At 38.5% G+C, this 18626-nt stretch overlaps 1 protein-coding gene across 1 annotated transcript; it reads right to left on the bottom strand.

Annotated features, from left to right (window-relative positions):
- Positions 1-983: 983 nt before the first annotated feature.
- TAS2R39 (taste 2 receptor member 39) lies at positions 984-1943 on the bottom strand. Its single transcript, XM_014586461.1, has one exon. It carries the CDS (start codon positions 1941-1943, stop codon positions 984-986), a length of 960 nt encoding a protein of 319 aa, XP_014441947.1.
- Between the last annotated feature and the right edge of the window lie 16683 nt (positions 1944-18626).

Here is an 18626-nt window from a genome sequence, read left to right as displayed (position 1 = left end):
GAGAGAGAAAGTGAGAAATCACCCCTAAGAGCATGGGCATGCCACAAATCCCTTGTTCTTCATTCTCCTCTTGAGATATTGGGCAGGCATGCACATATGCACAGTGTGATTTTCTTTCTTTCTTCTTTCTTTCTTTCTCTTTCTTTCTTTCTTTCTTTCTTTCTTTCTTTCTTTTTTTTTTTTTGGAGAGGTTTTTGCTATAGGGCACGTGCGCTTGCCAGACAGACAAGAGAGAGACAAAGAGAAAGAAAGCGAGAAATCACCCTCCAGGGGGGATGGTCATGCCGCAATCCCTTCTCCTCCATTCTCCTCTCGGGATCTTGGGCATGCACGCACACGCGCCCGACGTGAGTTTAAGCCACCGGGTCTGGGACGCGAACTGCAGTCGAGTATGTGCGAGTCCAGCGACATAGCCGTTATGCTAACTGCTGGTCCCACACAGTGTGATTTTCAAGCTGCTGGGTCTGGGATTTGAACTGCACAGTCAGTCATATGGGATCTAACACCTCAACCTCCACACCACCCACTGGCCCTAGGAACTCAAATTTTAGAACTTTCTATTTTGTCGCTGTATCGTTCCTGGCTGTACATCAAAATCACCTGAAGAGCTTAAATTATCTAAGTTTCAACACCAGAATTTCCAACTTAACTGACCTAAGCTTGGCCTAAACATTCATATTTTTTACAAATCGACCGTAGCGATTCTAATATACAGCTAGTATCTAAAGTTGTTGCTGTGGCCAGACCAAGGGAAGGTAAAAATGGAGGGCTCAGGTAAAGAATATGACAAACATTACAACTGTGCCATGAAGGAAAATGGAGAAATGGAGGTCATTTTTCTGTACAAAAAAAAAACACATCTGGGGAAAAGATAAGATTAGGTTTGGAGAAGAAAACAGGAGGGAAGACAGAGGTCTAGATGGGTGAGAGGCAGGACTGGTTGGCCAGGTCATGAGGTCCTTTCTGGATGCTGGTCACAGAGTCTACTGTCTTGGATAAAGGTGAACTGGAGGCCGAAGCCGCTTCCAGGCTCTTCTCAACCCAGGGTTGTCCTGAATCAATAGAATTGAGTGGGCAGCTGGGTAGGCAGCCATGATGACTTGGCACAAAATATTCCAGGAACTACTGACATCAACGATGTTGGACATATAGACAAATAGGGCAACTGCATTGAAAATGTAGAGAACAAGAAAGTAGCTGGTAGCCTTGATGGCCCCCATGTGAGCCTCCATGCTGGGGTCCCTGGAGCTAGTGGCACTGCTCTTCATATGCAGGGTGTGCCTCTTGAGAGAGAGGATCAGCAGGGAGGCTGCCAGGATGAACATGATCAGAGGAATGAGGATCCCCAGGTTGTAGAAAAAAGCCAGATTGAGTACATTGGTTTCAGCAAAGTATTTCTTCTTAGTGGAGTTGGAGAAGAGGGTAGAAAAAGAATTGTTACTAGACACTGTGTAGACATCCTTGCAGAAAAGCATGCTGTTGCCGAAGGAAATAAGCACAGATAGCCACAGAAGTGAGGGCATCATTCCAGAAATTCTCCACTTCAGTTTGAGGAAGAGAGGGTAGGAGAAATTCGCAATCTTCACAAAATAGAAGAAGCTGAGCCAGGCAGCAAACCAGAGGCTACAATAATGTAGAAACATGAAACTTACTTTCAATGCATCATATGCGACATCTTCATTATAAAAATGTGGGGATGTTGAGCTGAAGGTAATTTCTAGCATCACAAAACTTTGGAGAGCTATTCTGGATACACTCAGGAAAAACAGGATTCTGCCACTTGTGGATACTGATTTCTTCTGAACCCACACAACTGCATTGATAGCCATGATGAACCCATTTGCAATGATACCAATGATGCATTCAATGCTTATAATTGTGAAAATTAAGGTGATGAGAGATGGTGACAATTCATCTTCTGGGGGTTTGTTGTTTTCAGTCATCCTGAGCTGTGGCTCCTCTTTGTTGTCTGGGGAAAAGATCTCTGTCGCATTTGATGGGCAGGTCCTTGATCACATCACTCCCACTGTTCCTGTCACAGGAGGAAGCAATTGAGGCATCATTTCCAAATTGACTCTATTTGTTTACCTCAGAATTCTTAGCTCTAAATATGGAGATGCAAATGATGATAGGATTTGGTTCTTAATCCTCTTCCTACTTCTGGACACGTTGGTATTCAGTCAGGGAGCCTACGGAAGTTCTTGGGTATACACTCCTTTATAAATCACTAACATGGGATTGAGAGCTATCTTCTTTGGTTAGCTTCAGGTAATTTGAACATGCGCCCATCCAGTCACCGTTTAGTTTAGTTTTACCAGTCACCTCAGAGAGCTAATTCAAAATAATAACTGCAAAACTTGTATATGTATGTGTGGGTATTTCTTATTCTGTGCTAGTCAGTGTTTGATTTATGTATATTGCTATATTTAAACCTCACAACCACCCTCTGAGACATGCACTTTTTTTTTTCTTTTTGATTGCCAGAGGGTGTGAGCACTATGAGAAAGACAGAGAGAAAAATATTACTTACTGGAGCATGATCATACCACAATTTCATCTCCTCTATTTCTCCATTCTTGAGGATTTGGGGCATCCACACCCAGACACACACACACTCAGTATGTTTTTAAAATTCCCAGGGCCAGGATTCAAACTGCGGTCAGTCACATGGTATACTGTTCTCTAAACTACTGTGCTATGGGACTGACCCAGGCATGTACTTTCATTTTCACATTTTTCAAATAAGGATATTGAGGCATATAGAGGTTAAATAACTTAACCGAAGTCATATGACTAGAGAGTGATAAAGTTGTCCAAACCCAAGTCACCAGACCCTAGAGTTCATGTTCTTACCTTAGTGTTAAACTGCCTAGGGTGACAAATTCTTTCATGTGTGCCAAAGACTAAAAGCAGGGTTAACTTAACTGTGACATTTTTTCCCCTGTCTCTTTTTATGATGTCTTCACCTTTTAAGTGAAGAATAATAATAAACCAAGAAAACAAATTTTCAAGAGCTAAGACCTCCTTTGGAAAATAAATTCCTAGAGTATTAATACAGTTCTCTAATAATATATATTGATTTTTATACACACATGCTTCATTTTACATAAAACATAAGGAAAGCAAGAACTAAAGGAAAAGATTCCCAGCTCCTTTATAAGGTAGGTTAACCAAATTTAGGGTAAAAACGATACCTGAATCTATCCAATTTTGGAAAAATAAAATCAAAAGTGATAAAGAATCATTTTTATCTTGGAGAAGTTGTTTCTGACTTAAAATGCAGGACTTCTCATTTCAGAATAAATGAAATTAAAAAAAAATAACTATTTTATTTAACTTTATTTATTTTAATTTGACCAGAGATGGGGAGAGAGAGAGAGACAGACAGAGAGAGAGAGAGAGAGAAAGAGAAAGTGAGAAAGCAAGCCACCAAGTATGAGACTTGAACTGCAGTTGGCCATGTGGGAGTTCAGTGCCCTTAACCACCATGCCACCTGCCGGCTCTGGAAGTAAATGAACTTTTATGGATATATTTAATGCTAAAAAAATGATAAAGTGACTTGAATATCAAGAAGTTAGGTGGGTGAGATGTCTCCCAAAATCTTCATAACATTTGGTTTTTCCTTTACCTACAACTTCTTTTAAACAAGGCAGAAACTTATAACAGTTTTTTGATCTGATCAACTGTTTTAGACAAGTTGTTACGAATTTTACCATTTCATTTTAAAATTTATATTCCTGACTTCCACCCATTTCCCTTGACTACTGTATAGTAAACAAGTGTTACTTTCTGGTTGTTTCTACCTACTTGTACTCAGGGGCCTGGTATATCTCAGGTCCTGATTTGGTTTTAGAAAGCCTTTTTCTTAGCTTTTGAGGTAAAAGTGTGAGGAGCAATGTGACATGATCCTTTAAGAGATTCATCCTTCTTATTTGTTTTACTCTCAACATCATAATCCTCTCCCAGGCCCTAGCCCTGTGCCCCACACCCAGGAGCTAGTACACTTACACTTGCTGGGTTGATGAATGGCCTTACCAATCACCTTCAGATCAGAAAAGCTTTTAATGAGGCATGAGAGAAATGGTGGTTTTGTCTCCTTCAAAGTTTGAATTTTGCAGGTTCTGTGTCTAAATTAAGGGTGAGAATGTGAACAGTGAGGTTGACTGAGAACACAGCAGGTTTTGTAGAGGACAGAGAAAGGGCACACGAGACAGAGTAGCAGAACTAGCAAGACCTTGGCCGGGTCTGAACTTCACAGTGCTGGTGAGACCGTGTTTCCCTAAATCTCTGTCCACTACTTTTAGCATTGATACATATATGTTGCCTGAGCAATTATTTCACTATTGTAACTTTCAAAGTTCACATTTCCTTAATTTATTTTACTTCTCTTAATTAAGGATCTTCTTTAAGGGAGAATTGTTTGTCTTATACCATTTATATATGTAACAATACGCGTCTTTGTATTGGTGTGTGCTTGTGGATTTTACATTTTACTCTTTCTATTATACTCTGATACTATTATTACTAATTTATTTTTGTGCAAATTATTCAAGCTTTGGAAATTGGGAACTCTTTCAGGTTGGTTCTTAGGTCTTTTTAATTCTATTTATTTCTTAAGCGCTTCCTTGTTTTTTTGGTATTAAAGGATATTCTTACCTCATGATATGTATTTTCTTGCCTAAACTCTAGAAGAACTGATTTTCCCAAGGAATTTTGATTCTTTTATTGGAAGCAACATTTGAACTGCCGGATCTAGGTGCTAGTTGTCTTTGTCGCTACTGGGTTACCACTGCCTCTACGCTCTGTCAGAAATATATGAACCCAAGTTTGTATACACATTTCTATTTATCTATCACCTATCTATTAAAATATACTGAGTTGATTAATACCTGAGATCCAAGCCAGCACCACAAGGTTTATTCTAGCATTTCCTCCTTTGGTAATTTATGACCTTTTTTTCCCTTCCAAAATGAGAAACCTAGTTACCTATGGTACATTTAGTTATTTTCAGTTTTAGTATAGACAGAGTAGTTTCAGAATTGCTAACTCATACATCTCTGAGACTGAGAGCTTAAAAAAACCCAAGTTGAAATCAATCCAGTGTTTGCATTCAGTTTTTTTTTTATTTTTTTCACCCTTTTTTTTTTTTCTTTTTTTTTAGATTTTTGCCATAGGGTGCCTACATTCACTGGAGAGACAGAGAAAGTGAAAGTAGAGCTCACCCCCCAGGAGGGATAGCCATGCCATAATTCCTTCTAGATTCTCCTCACAAGGTTTTGAGCATGCATGCACACACACCAGACATGATTTTTAAGTCACTGGGCCTGGGACTTGAACTGCAGTAGGTCATATGGGAATCCAGGGCCTTAATAACCGCTCTACCTGCTGGCTTCCAGTTTGTTTTGTCTTTAGTCTTATATTTATTATCTAATCAAGACAACTGTTTACAAGGTTACTTTGGTCACCTGTTTTCTTTACCACCTACTTCAGTGTGGTCATAAAATTTAAAGTACAATTAGGTTCAATTCCATCTTGGTTCTCTTGATTTTGAGGTTGGTTTTTAAAACTGCATGCAGTAAAATTCACTGTTTTTAGAGTACAGTTGCATGATTTGGCAAATTCATCTAGCCATGAATTTGCCACGGAAGTATTATGTGAAATACATCAATTATCCTATAAATTCCCTCATGCTGCTTTCTGTAGTTAATTCCTTACTTCATCCCAAACTCTCAACCCCTAGTAACCACGGCTTTGTTTTCTGTCTCAATAGTTTTGCCTTTTTTAGAGTGTCATGTAAATGGATCCAAAGAGCACACAGCCTTTGGAACTGGTTTCTTTCACTTAGCTAGTTGAGCACTTTTATTGTTGATTAGCGTTCTTTGCATGGACCTACCAGCTTGCTTATCCATTTTCTTAAGGGAAGAACTTCCCCAACCCCCCCCCCACCCGCCCCCAATTTTTGGAAATGATGAATAACCCACTAGAAATATCCACATGTGTAAGTTTTTTAAAAATGTCATTTTGGCAAATCCTTAGAAGTAGAAATGATGGGTTTTAAGGTAAGTACTCAGCTTTGTAAGAGCCTGCTAAACTGTTTTGTCAGAGTAGTTGTAGCTTTTCTCACTCCTGCTAGCAATGTATGTGAGTTCCAGCTGCTCTGTATGCTCTGTATCTTTACCAGAATCTATTAGAATGAAATTTTTTTAATTAAAAAAAAATGTTAGTCATTTAAAATGCATCATGGGACATAGATCCTGAACTTTAGTTGTGAAATATTGCTTTCAAAGACTTAAAATGAAGATTTTCTGCTGAGACTTCTTCCTCACTTATTTGTAGAAAGGCACAAACAGAGACCCATCTCCACAAGGATCCTGAACTTTAGCTGTGAAATATTGCTTTCATGCAGTGTGCTGCACGGTTTTCAATTTTCGCTTTTTCAAATTAAAATCTATAGATTTTATTATCCTTTTTTCCTTTTCTTTTATATTTTCTTTTTTTTCCCTTTTCTCTAATTCTTTATTTTTAATCTTTACTCACTGGCTTCTCAGCTCCTACACAGTAAATGTCTAGACAGTTCCAAGTGAACAGGATCTAAACATCTAAATACAATTAGGGTCAAAATATTCCTCTATTCCTACTGATTCTGATGCACAAAAAGTGAGAACAGAATGGAAGAGAGATTGCAGATCACCTTCTCCTGCATGCCTCCAAACACTCAGACTGAACTTCGAGAATTAGAGGAAATGCACCATCCATCCAGATGACTAGAAATCACCACAGGCCCACAAGAAATAAGGAAAAACAAGAAAATACCTCTCCTCCAAGGAAAAATAATAACTCCTCTTCATCCTCTGACAGTATGATGAAATTCATGGAAATGTCAGATAAGGAATTTAGAATTTTTATGGTGACAAAGCTCACAGAGATTGAAGAGAAGAGAGACAATGAACTGCTGAAGAGGCATACCTAGTGGGTATACTTATGACTATACTTGCATATAGGGATTCTATGAAAATATATGGTGGGGCCAAGTATAGATGAACTATTAATAATCATTATTTTTAAACATAAAACATTACATATTAAAAATAAGGAATTCATAGTAAATACCACTCATCATGACTGACCATTGTAGTTAGTATTCTGTGTTTATCTAATGTCTACATGATTTACTTTAACATTGTTTATAAAAATAATGGAATAATAATACATATTTTGTCCCATATAAAATCTTTTTAGCTATGTTTCATAATTGATTCAGATATGCTATTTAAAATTTTCTTTTTTATATTTGTGGTTTTTAAGATAAATTAATCTAAAGTCCTTTTTTACATAATAACAGCAACAGCAAGCAGAGCTTAAACAAGATAGAAATTCAGTCTATCATTCTATGAATGATTTGTCAGTTCTGTTTCACAAAATCCTCAGAGACAGTGTGTTTTCCAGCTCTTTGTTCTATCACATCTAGAATCTGCATTCAGAGTAGTATAGAAGGGAAAAAAAGAGATAAAAGATGTTGACATGACATGACTCCAGATAAGACTTCCATAAACAACGAGGTGGTGATTCGTTTTGTAAGCCATTGACTTAGTCACATTACAACGTTTGTCCGTAAAGGAGGCTCAGAAATGCAATCTTTTTGTAGGTAATTATGTGTCTGGCTGAAAATTCAATTATGTTAGATAAAGAGGAAAATGGCTATTGGAAAATTAGTAGTGACTGACAGAATGATAATATATTTTTAAAAGTATATTGAATTTAGTTTTAATATTGTACTTAAATTTCTGCATATGTGTAGCTCAGTAAGACTTATTTTAACTTTCTTTTCTTGTACTGTCATTGTTTAGAATAAGCTATAATTATTTCATAAAATGAGCTGATTAGCTTTCTTCTCCTTTCTAGTCTCTGAAATTGTTAACTTTTAAAAAAGAACTAGCAAGGATCCATCCACGCAGGTCCATCTCTGTTGTCCTGCACCTTCTGGGGCCAGCTTTACAGTGGTAAAGCTCCCCTAGCTAGGCCAATACCCACCTCCTCTCGCCTCTCCCCACTCTCCCAGAACCCAGTGGTAGCCAGGTAGGAAAATAACTACATTTCCCTCTTGCTCTTTTCTGCCCCACCAACTATTTTTTCCTCTTTTTTAAGGAAAAAAAAGCAGCTTTTCTGTCCTATTCCTTGTGCTTTTAACTTGTTAATTACTTTTCCTTCTCTCACCCAGGTCAGGGTCTACCCAGGGAGGTTCATCTCTGCTGTCCTATACTTTCACATGGCACTTGTGCACCGCAAGGTTTTCAGTTTTTAATCCTTTTTTATTTTCTGTAATGTATTTTTTATCCTCCTTTTGTTCTAGTTCTTTTCTTCTTTTCCTGTTTCTTCACTTTTTCTTCCCATCTCCGCTTTCTTTTTCTTCCTATTTCTTTCTATTGCTGTTTCCTACTCTCTTTTTCTTTTTTCTTACTTTCCTATTTTATTACTAAACCCTTATCCACTGCCTAGAGAAGACTAGGTACATAATGATTAAACATCTGAATATTGAAAGTTTTAGAGAATTCTTTGCCCCTCACTGTACCGGTTATAAAAAGAGGGAAACTCTCCTTCATAAACACAATTTCAACACTCCTCCTGTGATACCCACACTGGAGGACACAGTACAAGGAAGAAAATAGCACGAAATTATTTCACAGTTAGAGAAACACAGGAGCTCAGACTTATAGAATCCTTCTCCAACAAGTTAGCCAAAAGCGAATACATTAACAATGTCCAAAAATTGGAAAAGAGCCTCAAGGATGAGCTAATCAAGTAATACATCACCCACAAGGGACTACTCTAATTTATCTCCAAGTAGGGAAACATTAGAGGATATTACTGAAATGTCAGAAAAGGAACTTAGAACATTCATGGTAACTAAATTCTATGAGATGCAAGACAAAAGAGACATTGACCTCCAAGACATGAGGAAGTCCTTCCATGATTTTAAAGAAGAATTGGACACCATGAAAAAAAATCAAATGGAGCTGTTAGATATGAAGGCTGAAGTACAGGAAATCAAAACCTCTCTTGAAAGTATTAAAAGCACGTTAGACCGCACAGAAGATCGAATCTCAGAAGTAGAAGACGAAACCAATGACCTAGAAAAAGTTATAAAAAATATAGAGAAAACAGCCATGAAAACTGAGGATAATTGGGATACCAGAGGGTGAAGAGACTAATAAAGGTATTGATAATCTATTTCATGAAATTCTGAAAGAAAACTTTCCAAGTTTAGAGAGGCATTCAAACATCCAGACCCAAGAAATGCACATGTGCCTCTCCAAGGCACATCATAGCTAAATTGGCCAAAATTACAAAGACAAGATATTAAGACTGGTAAGAGAGAAATGACTAAAAAAACTGAAAACCTTAAAAAGGAAGTCAAAAAGGACACAAAAAAGTGGAAGGACATTCCATGTTCCTGGATTGGGAGAATTAATGTAATCAAAATGGCAATACTATCCAAATGAATCTACATGTTTAATGCAATCCTGGTAAAGTTACAAGAAAGAGTCTTCACAGACCTAGAAAAGATAATCATAGAATTTGTCTGGAATCATAAAACATTCCATATTGCCAAAGCTATCCTGCACACGAAGAGTGGAATAAGTGGCATCTCATGTCCTGACCTCAAAATATATTAAAAAGCTGAGATAATTAAAACAGCATGGTATTGGCACAAAAACAGACATGAGGACCAATGGAACAGAGTAGAGACCCTAGAAAAAATCCCCCCAAATACAGCCAACTTACTTTTGACAAAGGATGCCAGTCAATCCAGTGGGGAAAGGAAAACCTCTTTAGCAAATGGTGCTGGAAAATCTGGGTATCCACCTGCAGAAAGATGAAATTGTCAAAATTAACAAAAATCAACTCGAAGTGGATCAAAGATCTAAACCTAAGACCACAAACTATAAAACTTCTGGAGGAAGACTCTGGGGAAACTCTGGGAGACATTGAGGTAGGCAAAGACTTCTTAAGCAATACCCCCAAAGCACAGGCAATAATCCCCAAAATAGACAGGTGGGATTACATCAGATTAAGAAGTTTCTGCTCAGCAAAGGACTTCATAATTACTATGAATTGAAAACCCTCAGAATGGGAGAGAATTTTTGTTAACTGTACCTCAGATAAGGGATGGATAACCAGAATACACAGAGGACTCTAATGGCTTACCTGGAGTAAATGATTAACTCAGTTAAAAGATGGGAAAATGAACTGAATAAACAACTCTCTAAGGAAGACATATGAACAGCCAAAAAGCATATGAAAAAATGCTCAGCATCTCCTATTGTAAGGGAGATGCAGATCAAAACCACAATGAGATATCACTTAACCCCAGTCAGAATGTCTAAGAGTAAAAAAACAAAAAGTGGTAAGTGCTGGCGGGGATGTGGTAAAAGGGGAACACTCCTACACTGTTGATGGAAATGTAAATTGGTCCAGCCACTGTAAGAACAATATGGAGGTTCCTCAAAGACCTTCTAATAGAACTACCATATGATCCAGCAATTCCACTCCTTGGTATCTACCCAAAGGACTAAAGAATGCTCAGTTGGAAAAGTGCTTGTACAGTTGTATTTATTGCAGCACTATTCACAATTGCTAAGACATGGAACCAACCCAAATGTCCACAAATACAAATGGATTGAAAAAGTGTGGCACACATACTCCATGAAATATTATTCAGCCATAAAAAACAACAAGGTCCTGGAAGTGGATAGAAAGTGGACAAATATGGAAGATTTGTTGCTGAGTGAATCAAGGCAGGCTATGAAACAGAGACATTGTATATCTCCACTTAATATATACAGACTGTCCACACTCTATGGTAGAGATTGAAAAACTGGAGGACATAAAAGCATTAAAAATTGTTGTGGACACTAGAGACAAAGTGGAAGGAGAGTGTGGGAGGGGAAGAGTGCAGGAAAAGAAATTAGGGGTAAAATATGAAGAGATAAGATATTTGTGGGACACAGATATGGTTTGTTATCTATTGATGAGGATGTGTATAGTATTCTCAACTGGACTGAGATGTGTGTCATGCTGGGTAAAATCTCTTTATAATCTAAATTGTATATAGCAATTTAGATGTATAAATAATAATAATAATACAATTTTTTTAAAGGATTATCTCTTCCTTGAAGATTTGGTCAACTTCACCTAGAAAATCTTATGTTCCTATGTTTTTGTTTGTTTCTTCTGTAAGGAGATGGTCTATAGGGGCAGACAGCTATTTGATTACTACTTCAATTTCCTTAATAATTATTTGTTTAATTAGTATGTCAAATTTTCTTGGAGTACTTTCAATGATTTACTCTTTTTTTGTTCCTGGAAAACTTTCTACCTAATGTAGGATTTCAACTTCTTTCTTTTTTTTTTTTTTCAGAGAGAGATTTTTGCTATTGGTGCATACGCACTCATCAGAGAAATCCCCTTCTGGGGGGATGGCCACACAGCAGCACTTTCTTCTTTATTCTCTTCTCAGGTTTTGGGCACACATGCACACATGCATGGTGTGAGTTTTAAGCCACCAGGTCTGGAACTTGAACCATGGTCGACCACGTGGGAGTCTAATGATGTAAACATTATGCCATCTGATGATCCTGGATTTCAATTTTCTGAGTCATAAAATTACACAAGTGAGTTTAGAGTAAATATCCACTATATCTATAGTTATCACACCCCTTTCCTTTTTTAATTTGTTTGTGTCTTTTTTTGTTGTTTCTTAGGTAGAGGTTTCATGTTTTACTAGATTTTCCCATCTCCTATTTTGAAGATTTAGTCTTGGATTTTGTTTATCCTCCATTATTTATTTGGTTTTGCTTTTTCATTTATATTTAACAGAGTGTTTCATCTTCTTTCTTTAAATTTGTCACTGTTTTAGTTTCATGAATTAAATATCTAACAAACTGGCTTGCTTTCTTTTTTCTTTTAGTCAGAATGTGTATGTATTTACCAGGGAGAGAGAGGGAGAAATGGAGACAGCACCCCTCAGTTGGGTGTGGTCACAGCACGATCTCTTCTCCTTTTCTTCACCTTGTCAGGATTCTGGGTACTCACGTACACACTTTCAGTGAGTTTTTTCAAGCCACTTGGGTCAGTAATGTGAACCGCAGTCAGTTGAGTAAGATCTCTTAACTAGCAGGTCACATGGTTAACCCAATAAGCTGATTTTTGCTTCAATGCTTCCTTTTTTTTTTTCAAAGTTTATATTTTTCTGACAGACTTTCTGAAACACTCAATAAGCTGTAGACTACCTTTCTGGGAGTAAAACAATGTTCATCTAAGTACTAAGAAATATCTAGCCACAGAGAATACGAATAAAATCAGGAGGCAGTCTGCTGAAGGAACGGAAAGAAATGAAGCAGTTGGTAGCAAATTTCAGTGAAACAGCTGTCTCAGCGAGAGAGAGAAAGAGACACATCACCTTCATAGTAGTATTAAGTGGTAGTGGTAACAGTGGTAGCAGCTGTGGAATTTCATGCTTCTTTCTGATGGTGGTCAGCAGCAAACCTTGCCAAGGTTTTCTGTCTGGTCCATCCAATGGTCTTTTTGGAGACAGTGTAAATGCGTTGAATGTGGTAGCCACAGACTACACGCAGCCATGGAGTTGTGGACATGAGGCTAGGCCAACTCAGGTGTGATGTGAGTGTAAACTACTTAGTATGAAGAATTAGTATGAATATTTTATCAATGACTTTCAAATATTAATTCCATTTTGGAATAATATTTAGGATCTATTATATTAAATAAAATATTAGCTTAATTTTGCCCAATTATTTTTGCTTTTTGAAAAACACGTGGCTATGAAAATTCAAAATTCAATGAGCAGCTTGAAATGTATTTTGACAAATATTTTTATTAGATTGCTCTACTATATAAAGCCAAAAATTCAAGGTGCATTGAAGACAAAGAAATTGAAAGAGGTAAAGATATACCCATAACTTATGCAAGAGCTAAATTTATTTATTTATCTATTTATTTATTTTAAGTTTTCGCTGTAGGGCACCTGTGCTCACCAGAGAGAGACAGAAAGAGTCAGAGAGAAGGAAAATGAGAAATCATTCCCTAGGGGAATGGCCATGAAGCTATCCCTTTCTCCGCCATTCTCCTCTTGGGATTTTTTGGGCATGTAGGCCTACATGACCGATTTTCAAGCCATTGGGTCCTGGACTCAAACTGTAGTCAGCATGTGGTAGTCTAGCACCTTAACTAGTACACTATCTAGGAGCCCCCAAATCAGCAAGTTTGAAATGCTATCTGGTGGAGGTTTTGAGGGTCCCAAATGAGGTTATTGGGGAGTGTGTGAGTATAGGGTGCAAGATCCCTGGTGTCAGGCTACCTGTGTGGTTCAAATTCTCACTCTGCTACTTGCTGCCTATGTGTAAATTGCTCACCTTCTCTCATCTCAGATTCACCATAAATGAGGGCCAATTTTTTTTACTTGCTTATTTTCTGTCTCCCATGTAAGCTTCATAAGATTGGGATGAAATATTCCTGATCCATTTCAGTAAAATCAAACACTTTAGTGGCTACATGCTGTCATTCAATAAAATGTTCTTTGAGAGAATAAATACTTAATGCCTGTGGTTCTATTTCCTTTTTTGTTTTATTATTATTATTTTTTATTTACATATAATTAGTATACACCTATATAGCATACAAATTGCTTTTACTGAGCATGAATAGGGTATATACTAGTCCAGTCAAGGATATTATCATCTACATTATCATCACTTTTAATTTTTGTGTCTTTTAAACACTCCTCCCCCTCCTCCCCGTCCTTCTCTCCTACTCCTTCTTACCAGCCTCCTCCTGTAGTGTCTCTGGTGTCTACAGTGTTGCCTTCTCTGCATTTATACCTTCCTATAAGGTGTGGGATAAAGCATGTGTATAAAAATATCCCACACATTTTTGGTGCATGTTAAGCATACAATTGGTGCTACTATCCGAACGAACACAGCAAACGATCTTTCCCAGTGATTGGTATCCTGCCCAGGATTCTGATATCCATTTACAATTGCTGGCCCAAAAGATGCTCCCACTTTCTTGTCCAGACACACTAGGCCTCTCTTTGTTCCTGTCCCCTTGGCAGTGCCCTTCCAAACCCCCCAGTTATTTAATCCAGCCCAAGGTTGAAAGTGCTTAGGGGTCCTGAACATGTGCCCTTTCATGGTCAGGGCTCTTGGGGCCACTGTTGTTTCTGCCAGAATGCCCTCTGCCCACTCCATGCCCCTGACCCTTGCTCATAGTCTACTTCTACCTGGAAGCACTCACTGCCCCCCACCTCCCCGATGAGCCCCTCAGAGCTCCCTCTGTCCCCTCTTGTTCTATTTATGGTCTGCTCTGCTATGCCAGAGCTCCTTGGGCAGGGCGATTTGGGAGCCCGATGTTCCTGTCATGGTCCATTACTTTACACAGTTGAAAAGAAGCAACAGAATGGAAAAGAAGGCTACCACTCATCCCAGGGCCAGATGTTGTCCCTGACTGCTTGCAGGAGGCCTCTCATCTCTTGGGGTCTGAACTTCCCTGAAAGGGCAGGAAGATGTACAAATGGAGACCTGGGAACTTCATATCAGTCTCGATTCTGCTGCTCATTTGCTGAGTTTTAGGGCCACCATTTTTCCTTTTTGTGAGAATGGATAGTCCCTCTCTTTTCTCTTTCTTCTCTCCTCTTCATTTAGTGGTCCATGACAACCTATAAACTCTCCTCAGGAAGCCTGGTTCTTTAAAAGACTAATGTTATTGGGACTGGTACATGGAATGGTGGTTAATGGTGCCAGACTCCCACATGGCCGATCGCAGTTTGAGTCCCGGACCCGGCAGCTTGCTTTCTCACTTCCCGTCTCTCTCTCTCTTTCTCACTCTGTCTCTCTCTGGTCAAATTGAAAAAAAAAAAAGTAAATAAAGTTAAATATATATATATATATTTTAGAAAGACTAATGTTCTGGAAATTGAAGGTACCCTGGGGTTCTGGAAATTGAGGGTATCCTGGCATTCTTCAAGGGTAGATTTTGTAGGGAAGACACCACAAAACACAGAGAAGATCTTGAGAAGTTTATTTAATAGACTGCAACAGATATTCAGACAAGTTTCCTTAAGGAAACCACGTGGGTGTGCAGGACAGATATGGGACTTTCATTATCTTATTGTTGGGGTGAGAGAGTATAAGTTTTATAAAATAAGTTATAATTGATGGGTTTCACTGCTTTATTTTCAGGGCAGATGTCTTTTTCTTCAACAACTCTGGTCACTACCATATCTGGTCAAATTGAAAAAAAAAAAAAGTAAATAAAGTTAAATATATATATATATATTTTAGAAAGACTAATGTTCTGGAGATTGAAGGTACCCTGGGGTTCTGGAAATTGAGGGTATCCTGGCATTCTTCAAGGGTAGATTTTGTAGGGAAGACACCACAAAACACAGAGAAGATCTTGAGAAGTTTATTTAATAGACTGCAACAGATATTCAGACAAGTTTCCTTAAGGAAACCACGTGGGTGTGCAGGACAGATATGGGACTTTCATTATCTTATTGTTGGGGTGAGAGAGTATAAGTTTTATAAAATAAGTTATAATTGATGGGTTTCACTGCTTTATTTTCAGGGCAGATGTCTTTTTCTTCAACAACTCTGGTCACTACCATAACTTTTGCAGGGCCTAAAAAAGATGAGGACAGATAATCTCTCAGCACTCCAGCTCCAGTGTCCTATTTCTTCTGCTAGGATCAGGCACCTGCCCACTGGGCTTTGGTTTCCCCAAATCATTTGCATTATTTCCCTTCTTAGCTTTTCTCTTGTAAGACCTCTTGTTCTCCTGGTATGGCTCCCATCTACTCTCCCTAGTACCCTCATCCTTCCCTCCCTTCCCCTCTGTCTTTCCACCCTTAGAGGTTCTGCTCTGGTTCAGGTTCCAGAGCCATGTTTCTGTTTCCACTTCTCCCTCCCTGGTGGGCAGTTCTTTCCTTGGAGAAGTCCTGTACTCACGGTCAACTGGAAAGTCCCAGTATGAGGTTGTTGGAAAATCAGGAGAGAGGCAGAAGGTACGTATGAAGTTAAATGAAGTAGCCATTGTGATGTTGCTTCTGAGGTAACTTTTAATCTGGTGAGGAAAAGGCAGAAAGGACCCCATATTAGTCTGGGAAATGGAAATAGAAGGGAATGACAAGAGAGAAGGAAGTCAGGGTGACGGATGGTTCAGCTGTTGGCCAGAACCATGGAGGAGCCCATTCTTATAGAATCATTTAGGAGCTAAAGTCTATGTCAGAAAGTTTTCTCTCCTCATATCCTCAAATTTGTGCCTTACCTATGGAGTTGTAAGGCTCACGAGGGGAGAGGAAGATGCAAGTGAACCCTTTAGAGCAAGGACAGCTCATCCTGGGGAGAGTTCTTCTGGGCAGTAGGCTTGCTTCAGTTATTGGCAGACCTTTCAGGAATGACCTACATTAATTCTGTGCAGATTGGCCACTTGGTGTAGATGCTGATACCAGGTCTTCTCAGCCCAGAAACACGCCCCAGCTGTGTTCCTCTCTTACCATGTTACCTTTGGTTATTAAGGTTACACCTCTCATGATCACTTTCCTCACTTCTATCAACCCTGGCTAAACCAGGTGGGAAGGCCATGGAGGGGGTGTTTACTCAAGCCAGCGTGCCCCATCATCAAAACCACTGCAAGGACTCTGCCAGATTCACAGCCTTACACAACGATCACTGCAATGCACCCTAGGATATCGGCCCAGAGACTGCCTGTCTGATCCACATCAGCAGAGCCCATGAGGACACCGTTAATGCCAACAACACCTAATTCGGAGATAATAATACAACTCCCTTCCCTTTTGTGGTTTTGCCTTTAAAACCTGCTTGAGGATTTTAAGACTTTGCTGAGCCTGTTCATGGCTCATGGTGTGTCCACCTTGGTTGCATGCTAGGGGCAGTCTTCAAATTTTGTCCAAATAAACTCCTTTATTTTTATATACCTGCTCGGTTTACCTTTTATAGGCTGACAAAACAATTATCTACCAAGTCTGACTAGTAGATAAATGAACAAAATTGTGAAGGTATTTTTTTTTTCCTATTTTAACTCGAGAGTGCTTTGCAATTTAAGATCCCAGAATATCATATACATAAATTTGTCAGGATGCTTTATTTTTATCTTTTGTTTATTCCGGCCTGAGCCATGGAGTTGTACTCTGGGGTTTTATTCTGAGGTCTGTTGATCCAGAGGGATTTGTGGATAGATTAAGTGAATCTGTGAATTTAGATTAGGGAAAAAAAGATGCATCTTTATTTTACTAATCTTTTATTGAAATGTAGCATTCCTTCAGTTGTAAATATTATCAATGACTCACAGTAGCTTCAGTTGTATGTGTGACTTTGTCGCAAGGACAAACGGAGATATGCTAAAGCCACTTTATAGTTAGGGATCTTGAAATATTGCCTGGACTGGTCATGATCTCAAATGTATGGTAGCTATCAGAGTGATCACTTATCTCATATATATCTAAAAAAAAACCCTAGTAGAGCAAAAATTGAAGGTACACATCGAAAGTGGTGTTCTTTGTTGAAAACAATGAATATGGTATTATTCTTGATTTAATTATTGGACACCGCATGCATGTTTTGAAAATCCATATTGTACACCACAAGATGTTCAACAACTAAATGCAAATAAGATTTTACTTTTAAAAAACTCATGGAGGAGGGCCAGCAGGTGGCATGGTGGTTAAGGGTGCCGGACTCCCATATGGCTGATGAGTTTAAGTCCCAGACCTGGCACCTTGTTTTCTCACTTTCTCTTTCTCTCTCTCTCTGTCTCTTTAGTCTAATTAAAATAAATAAATAAATAGGGGCCAGCAGTTAGCATAATGGCTATGTCACTGAACTCCCATGTAGCCGACCATGGTTTGAGTCCCGGACTTAAACTCACGCCTTGCGCATGTGTGTGTGTGCCCAAGATCCCAAGAGGAGAATGGAGGAGAAGGGATTGCAGCGTGGCCATCACCCCTGGTGGGTGATTTCTCGCTTTCTATCTCGGTCTCTCTCTTTCTAGCAGGTGCACACGCCCTATAGTAAAAACCTCTCAAAAACAAAACAAAACTAACTAAATAAATAAAATTAAATAAAATAGTTCTAAAAGAAAAAAAAAAAAACTTACGGAGAGACCAGCAGGTGGCATGGTGGTTCATGTGCTGGACATTCCTGCATGGCCAACCACGGTTTGAATCCTGGACCTGGTTGCTTCCTTTTTCACATTCCCTCTCTCTCTCTGTGTGTCTCTCTCTGGTAAAATTAATAAATGAATGAATAAATAGAATAAAATAAATACTTAAAAAATAAAAACCTCATGAAAAAATGCAAAAAAAAGAGATAAAAGCAATTTATCTGATAAGAATTCAATAGGTTTCATGAAACCAGCAAAATGGTCCACGTTTAAATACTGCGCTCAGCTTTGAAGGATTATATAATCTTTGTATTCAAATATATGTTCGTCGTTTCTTACTTAATTCTAAAATCAGTAAATGTGGTCCTAAGGTCTCACTTTAGCAAAAATGCAGCTGCAAAAACATTATAACTGATAGAAAATGAACATT

The sequence above is a fragment of the Tupaia chinensis genome, unplaced genomic scaffold, assembly GCF_000334495.1.
Source record: "Tupaia chinensis unplaced genomic scaffold, TupChi_1.0 Scaffold000140_1, whole genome shotgun sequence".
NCBI lineage: Eukaryota > Metazoa > Chordata > Mammalia > Scandentia > Tupaiidae > Tupaia > Tupaia belangeri.
Note: the sequence above shows the minus strand (reverse complement) of the source record. Positions and strands in the feature narration are given on the sequence as shown.